The sequence below is a fragment of the Hylobates moloch genome, unplaced genomic scaffold (assembly GCF_009828535.3).
Source record: "Hylobates moloch isolate HMO894 unplaced genomic scaffold, HMol_V3 SCAFFOLD_2, whole genome shotgun sequence".
In the NCBI taxonomy this organism is placed as follows: Eukaryota; Metazoa; Chordata; class Mammalia; order Primates; family Hylobatidae; genus Hylobates; species Hylobates moloch.
In genome coordinates, this window is record NW_026652277.1 from 39,286,380 (window position 1) to 39,305,602 (window position 19,223).

The window sequence follows — 19,223 nt, forward strand, 5'->3', positions numbered from 1 at the left end:
CATCAGAGTGAACAGGCAACCTACAGAATGGGAGAAAATTTTTGCAACCTACTCATCTGACAAAGGGCTAATATCCAGAATCTACAATGAACTCAAACAAATTTACAAGAAAAAAACAAACAACCCCATCAAAAAGTGGGCAGAGGACATGAACAGACACTTCTCAAAAGAAGACATTTATGCAGCCGAAAAACATATGAAGAAATGCTCATCATCACTGGCCATCAGAGAAATGCAAATCAAAACCACAGTGAGATACCATCTTACACCAGTTAGAATGGCCATCATTAAAAAATCAGGAAACAACAGGTGCTGGAGAGGATGTGGAGAAATAGGAACACTTTTACACTGTTGGTGGGACTGTAAACTAGTTCAACCATTGTGGAAGTCAGTGTGGCGATTCCTCAGGGATCTCGAACTAGAAATACCATTTGACCCAGCCATCCCATTACTGGGTATATACCCAAAGGACTATAAATCATGCTGCTATAAAGACACATGCACACGTATGTTTATTGCGGCACTATTCACAATAGCAAAGAGTTGGAACCAACCCAAATGTCCAACAATGATAGACTGGATTAAGAAAATGTGGCACATATACACCATGGAATAGTATGCAGCCATAAAAAATGATGAGTTCGTGTCCTTTGTAGGGACATGGATGAAACTGGAAAACATCATTCTCAGTAAACTATCACAAGGACAAAAAACCAAACACCGCATGTTCTCACTCATAGGTGGGAATTGAACAATGAGAACTCATGGACTTTCCGGGATTTGTGGTGGGGAGGGGAGGGACAGATTAGAGTACATCTAATGTAATGAGATTAAGGGTGCAGAATCAATGGACAAAAAAAAAAGAAAAAAATAATAGCAGCAAATATTCATATGGAACTTAGTATGTGATGGGTACTTTAAAAACTTTTTGTGTATTCATGCTCAAAAGTTTTATGAGTTTGGGACCTCAATTGCCTCAAATTTTATAGATAAGGAAACATAGTTAAGTTTAGCTAGTGGTAGACACTAAAATATTAGCAAGTAACTTTTTGGTGGAAGAATTATGATTTTGCTGTTAATTTTTGTTTTCCATATTTTGTTTTTTGTCATTAAATATAGAATACTTTTTTCAACAGTACTTGTGGATAACGAGCCTGAACCAGGAGAGAGAGGCTAGAGTTGGAAATAAAAATTTGTTTATAACTTTCAAGAAAGTAAATGAAGTCATTCAATAAAGTACAGTGAAGGCCAGGGATGAAACTCTGGAAGAAGAGAATCCAATGAAGGAGGTAGAAGGAATAGAGAGGCCAGGCACGGTGGCTCATGCCTGTTATCCCAGCACTTTGGGAGGCCAAGGCGGGAGGATCACCTGAGGTCAGGAGTTCGAGATCAGCCTGACCAACATGGCAAAACTCTGTCTCTACTAAAAATACAAAATTAGCCAGGCATGTTGGTGCATGCCTGTAATCCCAGCTACTTGAGAGGCTGAGGCAGGAGAATCACTTGAATCCAGGAGATGGAGGTTGCAGTGAGCCTAGATCATGCCATTGCTCTCCAGTTGGGGCAACAAGAGTGAAACTCTGTCTGAAACAAACAAACAAAGGAATAGAGAGGTCAGAATCAGAAGGTGTTGAAGATGCAAGAGAGGACAGGGCTTCTGGGAGTAAATTGCCAGTGGATTCCAATGGAGGTGAGAGGTCCAGGAAGGTAAGGCCTGAAAGCATGCATTTAATTTGTCACGTAGAAGATCATGAAGACAAAAAAGCAATTTGTTTGGAGAAGTGAAAATAGAAGCCAAATATCAGTGATTTGAGGATAAAAATAAATGACAAAGTGAAGACAATTGAAGAGTCCGAGACACTTACACGAGAAAAGAATTGGTAGAATAAAGGAGATTCAGAGCAAAAGAATATTTTTTACCTTGAACATATTTTCAGGTTACAGGAAAAAGCAAATAAAAACAATAAAAAGCTTACTTTATGCCTGTCATCATCCTTATCACTTTACATTCATTACCTCATTTAGTTTTTTTATTTTTTTATTTTTTGGTATTGTTATTTGCAAAGGAGAGAAATAAAACTTGAGGGTAGAGTAGATAAATAATGTGAAAGTGTATAATATAGTTCACATAACTTGAGTTAGAATATTGTGAAATTTTCTAAACCAATATTGATTTGATTATGGTAGTCTATCTACCTATTTTTTATATCTTGGAATTTGCAAAGGACTCTGTCGATCTCTCTCTAAACTTCTAGAGACAAGTAATAAATCTGTTTTCAGAAGCAAACATATAACACATCTCTGAAATATTTACTCATTGTTTAATCTAAAAATGCAGTTTCCAGCTTCCAAGAGGAAAAAAGTTTGAGGTTACAAAGCTACTAAGAAAGATGGAAATTTGAATCCAATGCCATCTGGTGCTGAAGTTCATATCCTTAATCATTAATTTAGACTGCCTCCATCAGTATATGGGTCTGCATGTGTGTATAGAGCAGGGTGCAGAAACTACATGGTTGATAAAGAACTTGGGCTACTCTTAGTCTTTGACATGGTCGTGTCAAAATCTCTCTCTCAGTGTGTGTGTGCATGTTGCTTTCTCTTTCTCTCTTTCTACTATACCTAAAAAATGCTTTATATCTAGAATAAATCTACTTATACTTTCTTTTTTCCAAGCCACACTTCAACTTTCATCAGCATATTGAAGGAATCACAGTTTTAGCATAAAGATTAAAGTGAAAATATTTGAAATCTGATCTGACTTCCCCTTACCTAACTAAAGCTGACACTACCCCCAATACAGCTGCTATTAACTCTCTTCCAAGAGCTTTCTGCTAATTCCAGGAAGGAGATCAACTACACATTGATGCCCTAGCCACACTTTCCTTCCCTTTTTTAAGTTGCTAAACCAATCTTTACCTCTGGGTATTCAGGAAACGACTCATTATTGAGTGACTTCACATGCATGTGTAGATTAACCTTTTCTTTTCCCCTGTTAATCTGTCTATTATCAGTTAATTCACAGGCCCCTAAACATAGGAACCTAAGTGGGTAATGTTTTCCTCCCAATGGTATTAAGTCATTTTCCTGAGCAAAGAGTGTCTTCCCTAAAAGATGTGGAGAGAACAAGGTACATAATTATTTTGCTACCCTTACTCTATACGCTTTGTAGACACTACCCTCACTATTTCAGCCACTGGCCTGGATGATCTAAGGTTTTAAGAATAAGGTGACAGGTTTTCTATTTCTAGTGAGATGAATGCTTTCTGAGGGATATACCTTTTTCTTTTGATTTTATTACGAAGCGCAGTGGGAAACTTTAAAGAAAAGATCTCCTGCATAGAGGGCAGAGACATAAGAGTAGAAAGCAGAAAGGTGCTGATATTTAAAAGCAAGAAACAAATCTGCAGGGATTTACAAAAAAATGTGGAGACATCTGAACTTAAAGCTACAAAGGCTTTAAGTTTCTGTGTGTCACAATAAGCATGTAAAGGAATATTACTACAAATTATTAAGATTAATAATAAGGCACATAAAAACGACCTCTGTGCCAGCTCTTATCAGAAGGACTGTGGATCCAGACTGTAGTACTGAATTAATTATTAGCACATATATAAAGAAATTAAATGGAGATTCCTATAATTTACTGGAAAATATATAGATGCATATTTTTATTGCTATATTTTATTGCATAATAAATTGAAAACTTGACCTAAAATCAGCCCTTACACCTACCGTGCCTATAAGATCCTGCTTTCCTGCCTAGATGAAACAAATGTCATTTGCAAGTGATAAAAAAAAGAAGAAAATAAGCATTGGTCCTATTTATTCTTGCATTTCTCAGCATATGTTCCAGCAGTGTCACCAAATGTAATATCACATGTATCGAAATGCATCTTAATTCCTGAGACATGTATCGAAGTGCATCTTCCCTGAGACTGATAAAACAAAGGAGGGATAATTTCCAAACCCTTTGTTTTTGATGAGTGCTCTTTTAAAAAATTCTCCTTCACTTTTAAAAAAGTGAAAGACCTTGCTTTCAAATGCTAATCAGCTGCTTCTTTATTCCCCAATAGACTTCAGACTACTCGGCCTCAATACTTCATTTTCTTGAGTGCTTTACTGACCATGGTCTTGGAGATTACATTTGGCTCAGAACACCATCGTAACTTGTTATTTTTAATTGAATTGCAAAGTACATTACTCTACATAAGAATCATTGGGAAAATATTTAGTCTGAATATTTTGTTTTCCCAATTCAAAAATCATACCACTAGCAATGGTTAAAAATAAAAATGAGGAAGAAGAAGAAGGAGAAGCAGGAGGTGGAGGAAGAGGAGCAGGAGGAGGAGGAGGAGGAGGAGGAGGAGGAGGATGAGGAGGAGGAGGAGACCTTCCAAACATGAAAAAAAATTCTGAAAAATTGTAAAGTTCCTTTGCTCATGCTAACTTCCATCACCTAGAGAAACTGAAATTCCTTGCTGAACAATTTTAAACATGATGCAAGGATCACAAATTCAGTTTCAAGCATTATGGACTTTTTGGTTTCTATCCAGGTTAACATAATACTTGGAAGTTTACCTGGGGATGCTGTGAAAATAACACCTTAAAACCAAAACCTCTGTATTTCGACCGATCATTAAAAATCCCAAGGAATATATTATAAAAAAGTATACTACCTTCCTTCCCTTGATCAGCTTTTCCATTTCTGGGACCTCCATACAGTATGGTGGGTCTCCCCTTGATTATCTTCCCACCTCCCAGAAGGAGCTGAATTTTAATAGCATGTTCACTATTCCAGAAGTTGACAGACGAGTAAACCAGCCCCAGATTTGGATGCTTTTTGAAGATATCTCTCTTCATTTCAGACTCTCCTAGAGTACCATGTAATGCAGTGGATAGTGATTTGATCAATGCTTCTCTATTGGTCAAAACCTCTTACTGTGCCTTTGAAAGAATCCAAGTTCCAATTAGAGACTTAGTTTTCTCTTTGGTAAGGCTGCCATGGAAGACTGCAGCATTTTGGGAGGGACAGGAAAAGCATATGTCATTTGTCAAACTTTATTTTCTTTTGTGAACTGAAATCCAATCATGATGTTGCAACTTTAAGGTTCCTTTTCTCTACCGAGAAGGAAGATTTCCAAAATGTGAACAAGAAAAACTTTCTGTGACGTTTTCTCATCTGTTTACCCAATGCTAATTTATATCAGCTATGAAACAGCAAGAACATCAACATTCTCTTGCAGCTCAGAAGGGGAAGATGAGCGTGCAGCTTCCTAATAAAAAGCTGGACATTTTGGGAGGTCAGGGAAACATGTAAAACACTGAAATAGCAAGGTGTGTGAGAGTATCCTACTTTATATCTATATAAATATTTAGATATTCACCTAAATTTCTACCGATTACTACACAACTCAAAGATAAATACATACTTTCCACATTTTCTTCTGAATTTTTGATACAATATGATCTCCCCAAATGACACCTTTCTCAAAAATCATGTGTGAGCTCTGGCGATTGTTCTGATTCCTGTCGTTCTTTGCCCACACTCGTAGGACTTCTCTCTAGCATTGATGGTCTAGTACTCAGGCAAGATTCACATTTCTGCAAATATTTTCCCGCACAGCTCCCTCTAATTTACAACATATCTCAAAAATGAGATAATATGTGCCAACCACATCAGCTTTCCCACCCTCTGATCTCTACTTCGTAAACTCAGTGAGGCTGACAAGTTCTGTTTTGGATCCATATCTTCATGTCTCCAGCCTGGAAACCGCCAGCAGCAAGAAAGCTGGGATAATTGTTGGGATCATTTAGTTGTTTCCAGCCTTTTAGGTATCAAAGTCCATTTCTACCAATTGACCAATGTCTGAAAAGGTTTTTCCATACTTGGCTCAGTTTTATAGCCCTTTGTGGCAGGAAATTAGGCCAGTCCTTGTTAGAATCATCATGGCTAGGAGTAAATTAGATAGATAAGGATTCAATGCTTATTTTTAGCATATTTGTAACTTGAAGAAGTTATTTAATCACTCTATCCTAGCCATCTCAATAAAATGCAAAAAAATTAATAATCTTAAAGTTTCAGTTAAGACTAGAGAAAATATTAACAATGAGATTTATTAGTAAGCTAGTTGGTAATGTTATCTGTAAGCTTTAATACTTACTAATGTGTTCCTTTGTAACTCTGAAATGTAAAATCTATTTCAGTAGCATCTCTCAAGTTTTTATATTTATATTCATGTTCATTTCTGAAGAATTTTATGTAGAACTGGTTTTGTCTTGTGACTACGTTGAAACTACTGCATTGTCAAAAGATGACTTAAAGCTTCAAGGACACCTTAACATTATGTTTTCGTTCAGGTGGAGTGGTACACTGTATTTCTGAAAGTATATAATATAGTTCACATAACTTTGGTTAGAATATTGTGAAATGTTCTAACCAAATATTGATTTGATTATGGAAGTCAATCTACCTACTGTTTTTATGTCTTTGAATTTGCAAATGACTCTGTCAATCTCTTTCTAAACGTCTAGAGACAGGTAGTAAATCTGTTTTTCAGAAGTAAATTAGATAACACATCTCTGAAATATTTACTCATTGTTTAGTCTAAGAATTCAGGTTCCAGCTTCTAAGACGAGAAAAGTAGGGTCATGCATGGCTACCACATATACAATAGCAATACGCACACATGTCTGTATGACAGCTATCATTTCAAGAATTGATGTGATGCAAAAGAAAAAGAAATTGTCAAGCCATTGTCATGCATCAATTCTTATGATGATTTTATTCAGTCAGCACTGAAGTAAACACATATACTAGGGTTGCTCTAAATTACATCATTTGCATAGGCCATTTTTCTTTAAGTGTCTGTTTATAAAAATCATATTTTCCCCATTCACGTAAGATGAGTACACTCAGAAGAAGAGACAAAACAAAATACGTATACAACACAGAGCTATGTCTACTGACTACACTGTTTCAATAATAAAAATGAGTACTATTTTACCTAAACTTTACACTGGATCAGAGTTGTAACAATGTTATTTTTAACTTGGTGAATATTATTTACATCATACAATATTACCTTCATAGTCACAGAGAAATTTCTTACTGCATTGTCTTTAAAGGAGCTCTTAAAAAAGAGAAGACATGACACATAGGCTGCTGGAATTTTCTGTATTTCAATTTCATATACTTCAGATAATATTTGATTTTACTTTCAGGATACTTTAAATTCTTGATAGAATATCATATCTACATACTTCCAAATATACTCTTTCTAATGCTGGATATCCCTTCCCTCTTATCTATGCCTTGATAATCCCTGTTCATCTTTCAAGATGAATTTAAGTATCATCCTTTAAGCCTTGCCCACTGCCTTACCCATAAGTTAGATACTTCTTTCATGCTCTTCCTTAGCAGTCTGTGCATAAAAAGAATAGACACATATCAAACTTTTCATGTGCCAGGTTCTGTTAGAAGGTCTTTGTTCTTTGCATGTACTAGTTATTTGAATTTTTTTAGCAGCTTTATGAGGTAGGTAATTTATATTATCTCCATTGCACAGATGAAGAAACAGAATCATAGAGTTTAAATACTTGGCCTACATTCACTGGTAGGAGAGGTGGGGATTTAAACATAGGCAGTCTGGGGAACCAGACTCTCTCTTTTTAAAAAAGTTGCTTTATTCAGATATAATTCACATAATATACAATTCACCCATCCAAAGTGCACAATCCAATAGCTTTAGTGTATTCACAAATATGTGCAATCATCATTGCAGTTTTAGAACTTTATTACTAGCTCCCCCTCAAAAATGCCACTCTTGTTAGCTGTCATCTCCCAGTCTCCAAAACTTTCCCAGACCTAGGCAATCACTGATTACTTTCTGCCCCTGTAAGTCCCTATAGACTTGTCTATTCTGAACATTTCATAGAAATGAATTCATATAATACATGATCCTCTGTGTCTGGCTTCTTTCCCTTAGCATGCTTTCAAGGTTCATCCATGCTGTACACTGTTATCAATGTGTAATTTCATTCTATTGCCAAATAATATTCCATTTTATGGTATACTACATTTTATGTATCCATTCACCAGTTGATAGACCTTTGGGTTGTTTCCATTTTTGGCTGCAATCAACCATGCTGCTATGAACATTTGAGTACAAGTTTTCATATGGACATATGTTTTCATTTCTCTTGGGATTATATATACAGTGGAATTGGTAATCATGTAGTGACTCTACTTTTAACCATTTGAGGAACTGCTGGACTGTTTTCTGAAGCAGAAGTACCATTTTACATTCCTACCAGCAATGTATCAGCATTCTGATTTTTCAACATCCTTGCCAACACTTGTTATTATCTGTAGTTTTGAATATAGCCATCCTAGTGGGCTTGCAGTCACAGCTCATTGTGGTTTTGATTTGCATTTCCTTGATGGAAAACTATGCTGAGCATCTCTTCATTTGCTTACTGACCATTCATATAAATATATCTTCATTGCAGAACTGTTCAGATCTTCGCTCATTTTAATTTTGTTTATATTTCTTCTTCATATTGAGTTATAATATTTTTGTATACGCTAAATATCACTTATGAGATATATGATTTGCAATTATTTCCAGAGAATGTAAACTTTTTCGTTAGTGTTGTTTTTTGCTCATTTCTTTTTCATTTTTGACATCTCTGCTTATTTTGCTGGGGAGTGGGTCCATGGAACCCCTCATTTGCCACCCCAGAAGTGAAACTGCAGGAACTGTGTTCTTAACCACAATGCAATCCTGTGTAATTCCACTGTAGGATTATTACATGGCACTTATCATATTTTATTGTAACTTTAAGTTTATTTTAGATATCAGCCCCTGGAAATGTCCTCAGCCAGAGTTGTCATTCTTGCCTGGAGTCCGGAGCCAAACTTTATTTTTATTAATTCCTCCAAAGGAGCCCTCTCAAGACATTGCTGTGGGAGCCACCAGAGCTTGCTGTCAGCTCTCTTCCCAACTCCTTGCTGTGAGGACTTGCCCAGTGGAGTCTCTTGTCAAGTTTACTTTCCCAACCCCTAACCTTGCCTCCAGGTTCAAGAGGCTCAAACGCAGAGACCTCAGAAAAGCTTGAACTTTGAGGTAGCGATGAAAATTCTGAAAGTCTCTAAGTAGCAAACACTTGGACAAAGTCCTTAGTAAAAAATTTAAGGACGATGACATTTCAGAACTATCACTGGAGGCATTTGTTTAGTTATATATTAAAATATAGAGTCTATTTAAAGCTAGCCTGGAATCAAACACAATTTATATGAGACAATATAATTGATATATAAACTTGTAGATATTTTTGAAAATCATAATTCAGGGTGCTTTCGTTTTTGGTGCTAGGTGTTTTTTGTGCATTTTTCCTCTGGGAAGTACCAGCTTCACTGGCAGAAGAGTTCCTGTGGTCCTCATTAGCAGGTTTTCAAATTGAGGTAACAGTGACTGGACCTAAAACTCATTATTCTGCAGTTTACATTTGTTTGTCTCCCTTAGAGTCCTCCAATCTCCCACAAAAGTCTGAAGTTTGATGACAATGAATAATTAGACTTTTATGATCACTCATGCTTTTTTTTCTTTCCTGAGTTTACACATCATAGTTTAACTGCAGAGATGACGTATGTAGAAGCACTGTTCATTTTGCTACCTGCTTTCACATAGTTTCATCCAGTTAATATAGTAGTAACCCTTTGTGATTGGTTTTATTATTCCTCTTTTACAGATGGAAAAATTGAAGTTCAGAACAGCTTCTTGGTTTCCATAAATTCAAAGATCAATTAAGCAGAAAAACTGGTACGATACTGAAAGTCATACCTTTTGACTGCAAGTTCAGTGCTTTTTGCAGTGTGTGACAAATCTTCTTAGTATAGGTGTATTAAATAGAGGAGACTTGGTGAAATAAAGTCAACAAAATTGTTTGAAGTACTTTGAATGAAAAATGAATTATATATTATTTATTCCTTTGGAAAAGGTATATTAAGAGGAAATTAATACATTGCTTTACTTCACACTGATGTATATAAATAACTAAATCTAACCTTCATACTTTTTTTTTTTGTATTTGTACAAATTAAGACTCTGGTGCCTATATATCAGTCACAATCTCCCTCAAAAAAAAAAAAAAAAAAAAGAAATTCCAAAAAGTGAGACTAATAATGGATATTTTTTAGGAAAAAGAAATTACTCAAAATGATAACTCAGTAGGCGGCTGTCTGCTGCAGCCAGGCAAACAAACCTTCCTTTGGTGAGTTGCTTAGAAAAACCTACCATTCTCTCAATAGATATTTTCGATATTGCTTTGTGGTAATGGTTCAAGATAAGCTAACTCTGTGTATTTCCTATCTCTGTGTATATCCTTCTATGATTGAGGCAACAGTTTTCATTTAGACAGTAATTTTTCCCATTGCTATTACTGTCCTATGTTTTCTAATTGGTATATTTCCTCCTGTCTTTTCTTTTGGAGGTATTCTTTAAAATAATTATTCTTGATGAACATTGATGCAAAAATCCTCAATAAAATATTGGCAAACCGAATCCAGCAGCACATCAAAAAGCTTATACACCATGATCAAGTGGGCTTCATCCCTGGGATGCAAGGCTGGTTCAACATACACAAATCAATAAATGTAATCCAGCATATAAACAGAACCAAAGACAAAAACCACATGATTATCTCAACAGATGCACAAAAGGCCTTTGACAAAATTCAACAACACTTCATGCTGAAAACTCTCAATAAATTAGGTATTGATGAGACATATCTCAAAATAATAAGAGCTATCTATGACTAACCCACAGCCAATATCATACTGAATGGGCAAAAACTGGAAGCATTCTCTTTGAAAACTGGCACAAGACAGGGATGCCCTCTCTCACCACTCCTATTCAACATAGTGCTGGAAGTTCTGGCCAGGGCAATCAGGCAGGAGAAGGAAATAAAGGGTATTCAATTAGGAAAAGAGGAAGTCAAATTGTCCCTGTTTGCAGATGACATGATTGTATATCTAGAAAACCCCATTGTCTCAGCCCAAAATCTCCTTAAGCTGATTAGCAACTTCAGCAAAGTCTCAGGATACAAAATCAATGTACAAAAATCACAAGCATTCTTGTACACCAATCACAGACAAACAGAGAGCCAAATCATGAGTGAACTCCCATTCACAATTGCTTCAAAGAGAATAAAATACCTAGGAATCCAACTTACAAGGGATGTGAAGGACCTCTTCAAGGAGAACTACAAACCACTGCTCAATGAAATCAAAGAGGACACAAACAAATGGAAGAACATTCCATGCTCATGGGTTGGAAGAATCAATATCGTGAAAATGGCCATACTGCCCAAGGTAATTTATAGATTCAATGCCATCCCCATCAAGCTACCAATGACTTTCTTCACAGAATTGGAAAAAACTACTTTAAAGTTCATATGGAACCAAAAAAGAGCCCACATCGCTAAGCCAAAAGAACAAAGCTGGAGGCATCAGGCTACCTGACTTCAAACTATACTACAAGGCTACAGTAACCAAAACAGCATGGTACTTGTACCACAACAGAGACATAGATCAATGGAACAGAACAGAGTCCTCAGAAATAATGCCACATATCTACAACTATCTGATCTTTGACAAACCTGACAAAAACAAGAAATGGGGAAAGGATTCCCTATTTAATAAATGGTGCTGGGAAAACTGGCTAGCCATATGTAGAAAGCTGAAACTGGATCCCTTCCTTACACCTTATACAAAAATTAATTCAAGACTGATTAAAGACTTACATGTTAGACCTAAAACCATAAAAACCCTAGAAGTAAGCCTAGGCAATACCATTCAGGACATAGGCATGGGCAAGGACTTCATGTCTAAAACACCAAAAGCAATGGCAACAAAAGCCAAAATTGACAAATGGGATCTAATTAAACCAAAGAGCTTATGCACAGCAAAAGAAACTACCATCAGAGTGAACAGGCAACCTACAGAATGGGAGAAAATTTTTGCAACCTACTTATCTGACAAAGGGCTAATATCCAGAAGCTACAATGAACTCAATCAAATTTACAAGAAAAAAACAAACAACCCCACCAAAAAGTGGGTGAAGGACATGAACAGACACTTCTCAAAAGAAGACATTTATGCAGCCAAAAAACACATGAAAAAATGCTCATCATCACTGGCCATCAGAGAAATGCAAATCAAAACCACAATGAGATACCATCTCATCCCAGTTAGAATGGCCATCATTAAAAAGTCAGGAAACAACAGGTGCTGGAGAGGATGTGGAGAAATAGGAACACTTTTACACTGTTGGTGGGACTGTAAACTAGTTCAACCATTGTGGAAGTCAGTGTGGCGATTCCTCAGGGATCTAGAACTAGAAATACCATTTGACCCAGCCATCCCATTACTGGGTATATACCCAAAGGACTATAAATCATGCTGCTATAAAGACACATGCACACGTATGTTTACTGCGGCACTAATCACAATAGCAAAGACTTGGAACCAACCCAAATGTCCAACAATGATAGACTGGATTAAGAAAATGTGGCACATATACACCATGGAATACTATGCAGCCATGAAAAATGATGAGTTCATGTCCTTTGGAGGGACATGGATGAAACTGGAAAACATCATTCTCAGTAAACTATCGCAAGGACAAAAAACCAAACACTGCATGTTCTCACTCATAGATGGGAACTGAACAATGAGAACTCATGGACACAGGAAGGGGAACATCACACTCCGGGGACTGTTGTGTGGTGGGGGGAGGGGGGAGGGGCAGCATTAGGAGATATACCTAATGCTAAATGACGAGTTAATGGATGCAGCAAACCAACACGGCACATGGATACATATGTAACAAACCTGCACATTGTGCACATGTACCCTAAAACCTAAAGTATAATTAAAAAAAATAAATAAATAAAAAATAAAATAAAATAAAAATTAAAAAAAAAGAAAATAGCAAAATGTGAATTTGATGTTGACTTTTTAAAGTGCCTTTTTGTTATCCATTATTGTTATTTTTCCTTGAACCTATTGATTTGATTTATAGTGCTAATAAAAGTCCTAATAATAAAAAAAATAAAATAAAATAAAATAATTATTCTCTTTATGTGGCTTCTTGCCCAGTGACTTTGAATTTAACTTTCCAGGAATATCCATTAACTTAATTTGTAAAAATACCATACATTATTTAATCTGAAATGTTTCCTATTGTAAGATGTGCAACTATTTTACACATCACTAATAAAGAGAAACGATGCTAATTACAATTGCAAATAGAAGTTGAAGGATGCATCCTAATTTTAGAGATATTAAAATATGAAAAGCTGTGTTTTTTAATTTATAAAATACAGAAAAATCACTATCACAGTCTTTACTATAGACTTCCAGTCATATATTTATATATGAATTCAATTTATATATTGAATTATTTTAATGGTAATTCTAGGCAAACAAATGCTGTATTGTGTATTTAATGGAGAACAACTGCCCTGAAGTTTTTTAAGACTATTTTGAGAGCTTTAGAAGATATCTTGCAAGAATCAAACTCCCTAGATGGGTGCGGTGGCTCATACCTGTAATCCCAACACTTTGGGAGGATTACTTGAGGCCAGGAGTTCAAGACCAGCTTGGGCAACATAGCGAGCCCCTGTCTCTACAAAAAATAAATTAGTCAGGCATGGTGGCATGCACCTGTAGTCCCAGCTGCTCAGGAGGCTGAGGTGGGAGGATTTCTTGAGCCCGGGAGTTTGAAGCTTCAGTGAGCCATGATCATGCCACTGTACTACAGCCTGGGTGACGGAGTGAGAGCCTGTCTCAATGAAAACAAACAACAAAAAATCTCTCTAAAGTCAGGATCTTTGACTGTTTTGTGTGAATTCATGAGTGAATGTATGTTTATTAGGAATGTCCATGTCTTTTTTAAGGCCAATCAAAGCAGGTAAATAAGAATTACTAATCAGTGAGCTCCTCCCAAATGCCAATTTATGGTTCTCAGATATCTTATATTTGTTGCAGCATAGCTTCTCATGCCTTTCTTTTCATTTGTAACCAATTCGTTTCCATTTTATTACCATATATATTATGATTATGTTTATAACTCAGTAATGTTTCCAATAGTGTTTTTGTGAATTACCATGAAAACAATTGAATGACTTAATTGGTCATTTATTGCTATCTACATTGCATAACTCAGGAAGTTAAAAGCGGGAAAATCTTCATAATTCCTTTGTAGTAATACACTTGGACCACTTGGTAAGAAGTAAAGATCAGTGGGTAAATTATGGAAACAAAGAGATTAGAAGAGACACCAAGTAGTAGAGACTGCTTTTATTATCATTCTTTCTTTTCTTCCGTTTCTAAGACATATTTCTGTGGCTTTGGTGATGGTTGAATACAAAGAAATCTATATATGAAGCAATTTAGGAAAATTCTCCTAAGTTATCAATCCAACTAATGCAATCCTCACATCTCAATAATTATACCAAATTTCATTTATATCTAACATGAGTCCATTCTGATTCAGAAGGCAGATTATCAGAGTGGCTAAGGACATGGTTTGTGGAAGCAGGATCTCTGATCTTGAAATTTATATCCGGCTCCTGCTAGCTATATGGAGACAGAAATTTAGTTAACTCTTATGTACCCTATTTTTATCCTTATAATGTAATTAGTACCACTCATGAAATTTTATAAGGATTAAATAAGTTAATATATATAACCTTCTTATAATAGGTCCTATCAAATGGTAGATGCTGGTGTTGGTTTTTCCCTCCTTTTCTTCTGGATTCACTGAGGGCTTCACTGCCTTGCTCTGTGTCCTGAAAGACTAACTTTCATGGTCTTCCTTACTTAGGCTCCCGTAACCTGTGACTTCTGGTTGGATTTGCAGTTGGAGACCATGCAAAGAGATAGACAAGAGGAGTGAGATCAGGATATCCCTTATTCCCAGTTCCTCATAGCCTGATTTTGGTATTGGCAGTGATTCTCTTTCTTTTTCTGCACTGTAGCTCACTGCTACTATGGGCGATGGTCTCTCTCCCATGGCTCTATTGCTTTGTCTACTAATACTGCTTCCTCCCATACCTTATCAGTCTTCATGTAAGTCAATGCTTTCTGTGCACCTAGGTCCTGGTGATTCAACACTGCTTGTTGATTCCTTTAACACTATTTACATCTTTGTCAATAATACCTCTATTTAACTCTTCAATGAAACTTTTGAGACCACCACTTATTTGCCCATGGGATCACAAACAGTAGAGTGCTGAATTATGTAGTTTAAAATAAATATGAGATTATTTCTTTCAAGTCAATAAAATATCAACAGTCATAAGAATAGGAATTTCAAAACCTTGGTAAGAAAAATCAATTTTATTAACCTGGTGTAATTGATAATATAAAATTTCTTAAGAAAAGAGGGAGTGGGTAGAGCTGAGACTAGATTTCATTTTCAATAGAAGAAAGGAGGAAATATCTTCTTCCAATGTACACATTGGTCCTTTCCCTTTTCTCTTCTGGAAAGTGTTGGACGTAAATACTTGGAATATAAGAGGGCGGGAGGTTGCGTTTAGGTGACAACATCAAGTTGAATAGAGATCAAATCCTAGTTTCAGGGTTTAGTGAGGTAAAGCCTCAAGATTTGGGAGTTGCTGGGTGGGGTGAGGGGAAAGTGGTTCTCAGTGTTGAGTAGAAGAAGCTTGCGAGGCCATATAACTAAGAGCTAGACCTGAAAAGGCACTTGTAGAAAATAAATAAGAAGGGAATGACTGGTTTCCATTCTCACAGTAGTTACAGAAAGACACAGGAAGCATGCAAAATTATTAAATACAATGATTGTATATTGTAGTAATGTAATAAGTGTAACAACCTGTTACTCAACTGGCACCCAACTGATAAGTCCATCATAGAAGACTTGAAAAAAAAAAAAACACACTGCTTGCATGTCTCCAGTCACAAAACCATATTCGATATCTGTGCAGGGCTAAGCTTGCAGGAAATAGAGATTATTAAGAGTCATGAAGGTGAACCTGGGGTGTGCAGGCATTAACACTGTGCGAAGTGCTGCTATTTCATGAACAAAATAGCAATTGTTTTATTCAGCCTGGAAATGAATTTAACATAATTGTACCTACAAGCCTTCCCAATAAAACTCACTTTCACCTTATTCAGACGTAAGCATTTTCAACTCTCAAGTCAAACGAAATTCTATAGACACCTCAATTCTCACACTTATCACAGTAGGACTGGAGACAGTATAATGTATCTTTAAGAGGGAAGGGGTTAACATCTAGAATCTGACTTCCTGAATTTGAATCCTAACTCTGCTACTTACTATCTGTAAAACCACAAGCCTCAGGTAATACTTACCAGAGCAGTTACCACACGTAGAACCACTCCTTGCATGTTATGTTATTCTTCAATTTCTTGTAGGCTCATGTATTTATGAACATTATACAGATAGTAAGTAGCAGAGTTAGGATTCAAATTCAGGAAGTCTGATTCTAGACCTTAACCCCTTCCCTTAATGATAACATATATATATATATATATATACATATGTATGTATTTCAACTTCTGGATGTCTCAGTTTCCTCTTGAGGTCAGAATATTACCTATTTCCTTCTTGAGGTCAGAATATTACCTAATTCTTGGGAATATTGTGAGGACAAAATAAGACAATACATGCAAAAGACTTAGTAGAGTAGCTTGCACATAGTAACTACAGTTAGCACTCCATATTCACAGGTTCTGCATCTGCAGACTCAACTCCATAGATTAAACAAACCGAGGCTCAAAAATATTAGGAAAAAAACCCAATAAAAATAACAAAAATAAATACATAATTCGGTAGAGCCACTACTTACATAGCATTTACATTGTATTAGGTATTAAGAGTAATCTAAAATGCTTTAAAGCATATGAGAGGAGGTACATAGGTTATATGCAAATACTATATCATTTTATATCAGAAACTTGAGCATTTGCAGATTTTGGTGTGGGGGTTTCCTGGAACCAATGCCTCACAGACACCAAGGGTCAACCATATTTAATCAACCTGAGCTGTTTTTCTCTATGTGCAGCAACCTAACAAGATTCTATGAATACTTTGAGGACAAGGTCTGTATATTATTTCCCTTATATCCATTACTGAGTCTATCATATAGTAACTACGAAATAAATATTTGCTTAAAACTGATTGAGGTTAATTGGACTTAAAGATTTGTTTTCTTTTCTCAAAGGAAAACAAAGCACATATACTGTCTTTCATGGCAATCATCACTGGAGTTTTCATGCTAATCACTGGAGGAAAGACTATTAATAATTTGCTGTACTTTAAATGTCTGTCTTTTTTTAATATTAGTGCATCAATGTAAATGCATATCTACACCCTTAGGTACATACAGAAGCAAATTCACATTTAAGTTGTGAAATACTTATAATTATTTACCAAAAGCAATTAAGCCCTTTTAAAAATAATAACTAGGAATAATTTATGGGCCACAAAAAGAATAGGTTACACACTTGAATGTCCTTTCATAGAAAATATTCACAAATCCACTTTTTTGACAATAAAATTATATTGCATATATTTAATTTGTAGTAAACAATGTACAAAGGGCAGCAACTGCTGTTATAAAATTTGATGAACATCCAATTAGCATCAACGTACCAAAAAGTCTTCCTCTCCTGTTTACTAATTCTGCAACTTACCTAGCCCATAGGAAAATCTTTTTCAAAATTAAAAACAAGTAGACTTTTCTGAAGAAAAATAAAGTAGTAACTATGGACTATTATGTTTTGAAGCAGGCTATAAACTAGCACATGATAAAACACATTGAAATAGCAAAGGAGAATGTATGCCTTCGTGGTTTATGGCTATTTAGAAAGAGCCCATTTGAGTATTTTACTGTTTAAGAATATTTCTATTAACATCTTATTATATATATCTATTAGGAAAGAAAACTATAATGTATAGAATTATGACAGTTACCATTTATTGACTTTTTTATTATTGTACTTTAAGTTTTAGGGTACATGTGCACAATGTGCAGGTTTGTTACATATGTATCCATGACTTTTTAATAAGTAAATGAAATTGTAACAGATCTTTCCCAGGTATACAGTAGACTCTCCTTAGCCATGGTTTCTCTTTCACCAGTTTCGGTTACTCCCCAGTCAGCCATGGCCCAAAAAATATTAAATGAAAACTTCCAGAAATAAACAATTTATAAGTTTTGAATTTAACATTGTTTTAAGTAGCATGATGAAATCTCACACCATCCCACTGACATGCCTTAGATGTGAATCATCCCTTTGTCCAGCATATCCACACTCTATAACCTACAAGCCCTACACAATGTGATTGTGTTGGAAGAAAACATAAAACTACCCACAGTTTCAGGCATCCACTGAGGATCTTGGAATGCATCCCCCACAGATAAGGCGAAACTACTGTAATCCTATTCAACATTCAGAGAATCACTAGATGATAAGTTCTATCAAGACAGAATTATATCTGTCATTTTATTTGTCAATGTCCTCAGTAATCAGCACTGAGCCTGGAATACAGTCAACAATAGATGCCTATTAAACAACAGCTTCCCTTTGAAGTAGGTTCTTACGAGAAAAAATTCTTAGTTTGTTAATATTTCACTATTACAGAATGTACATTTTACCAAATCTACCATTGTTTGGCATGGTCAGGGTTATGTTCATTTATAGTTTCAACGTTCACTATATGTTCACTATCTATGTTCACTATAGTTTTAATGAAAGAAGGCCTGAGACATACCTTTACTTTATCATGTGTAGAAAGCTGTAGGATGGAAATTGAGCCTAAAATTTCTAAGAAAATTCCTAACACATACACTGTAATTAAAAGTCTGCAAAACTGTGATCCTGATCCACGTAAATTGAAGGCTGTGAAATACGACCATTAAAAAATCTTAGAAAGCGTATTTAGAATTTGTTAAAAGCTCTTTTAAGATTATGTCATCAGTTAATAAAAGCAAGAAATATAGGATAAAGTAACCTCCAAAAGTCAAAACCACAAGGCTCAGATAATACTTACCAGAACAGTTACCACACGTAGAACCACTCCACGCATGTTATTCTCCAATTTCTTGTCAGTCAGTGACCCATTCAGACCTGTGACAGGATTCCAGCACCCAAGCTGAAAGATAAGACAACT

At 35.7% G+C, this 19,223-nt stretch overlaps 1 protein-coding gene across 1 annotated transcript in view; it reads right to left on the reverse strand.

Moving 5' to 3' along the window:
• GRID2 (glutamate ionotropic receptor delta type subunit 2) overlaps positions 1-19,223 on the reverse strand; it is a 1,490,978-nt gene that overhangs the window by 362,683 nt on the left and 1,109,072 nt on the right. Inside the window, exon 9 of the mRNA XM_032139113.2 lies at positions 19,104-19,205. Within this exon, the coding sequence (XP_031995004.1) occupies positions 19,104-19,205 (102 nt within the window). The remainder of the gene's footprint in view (positions 1-19,103; positions 19,206-19,223) is intronic.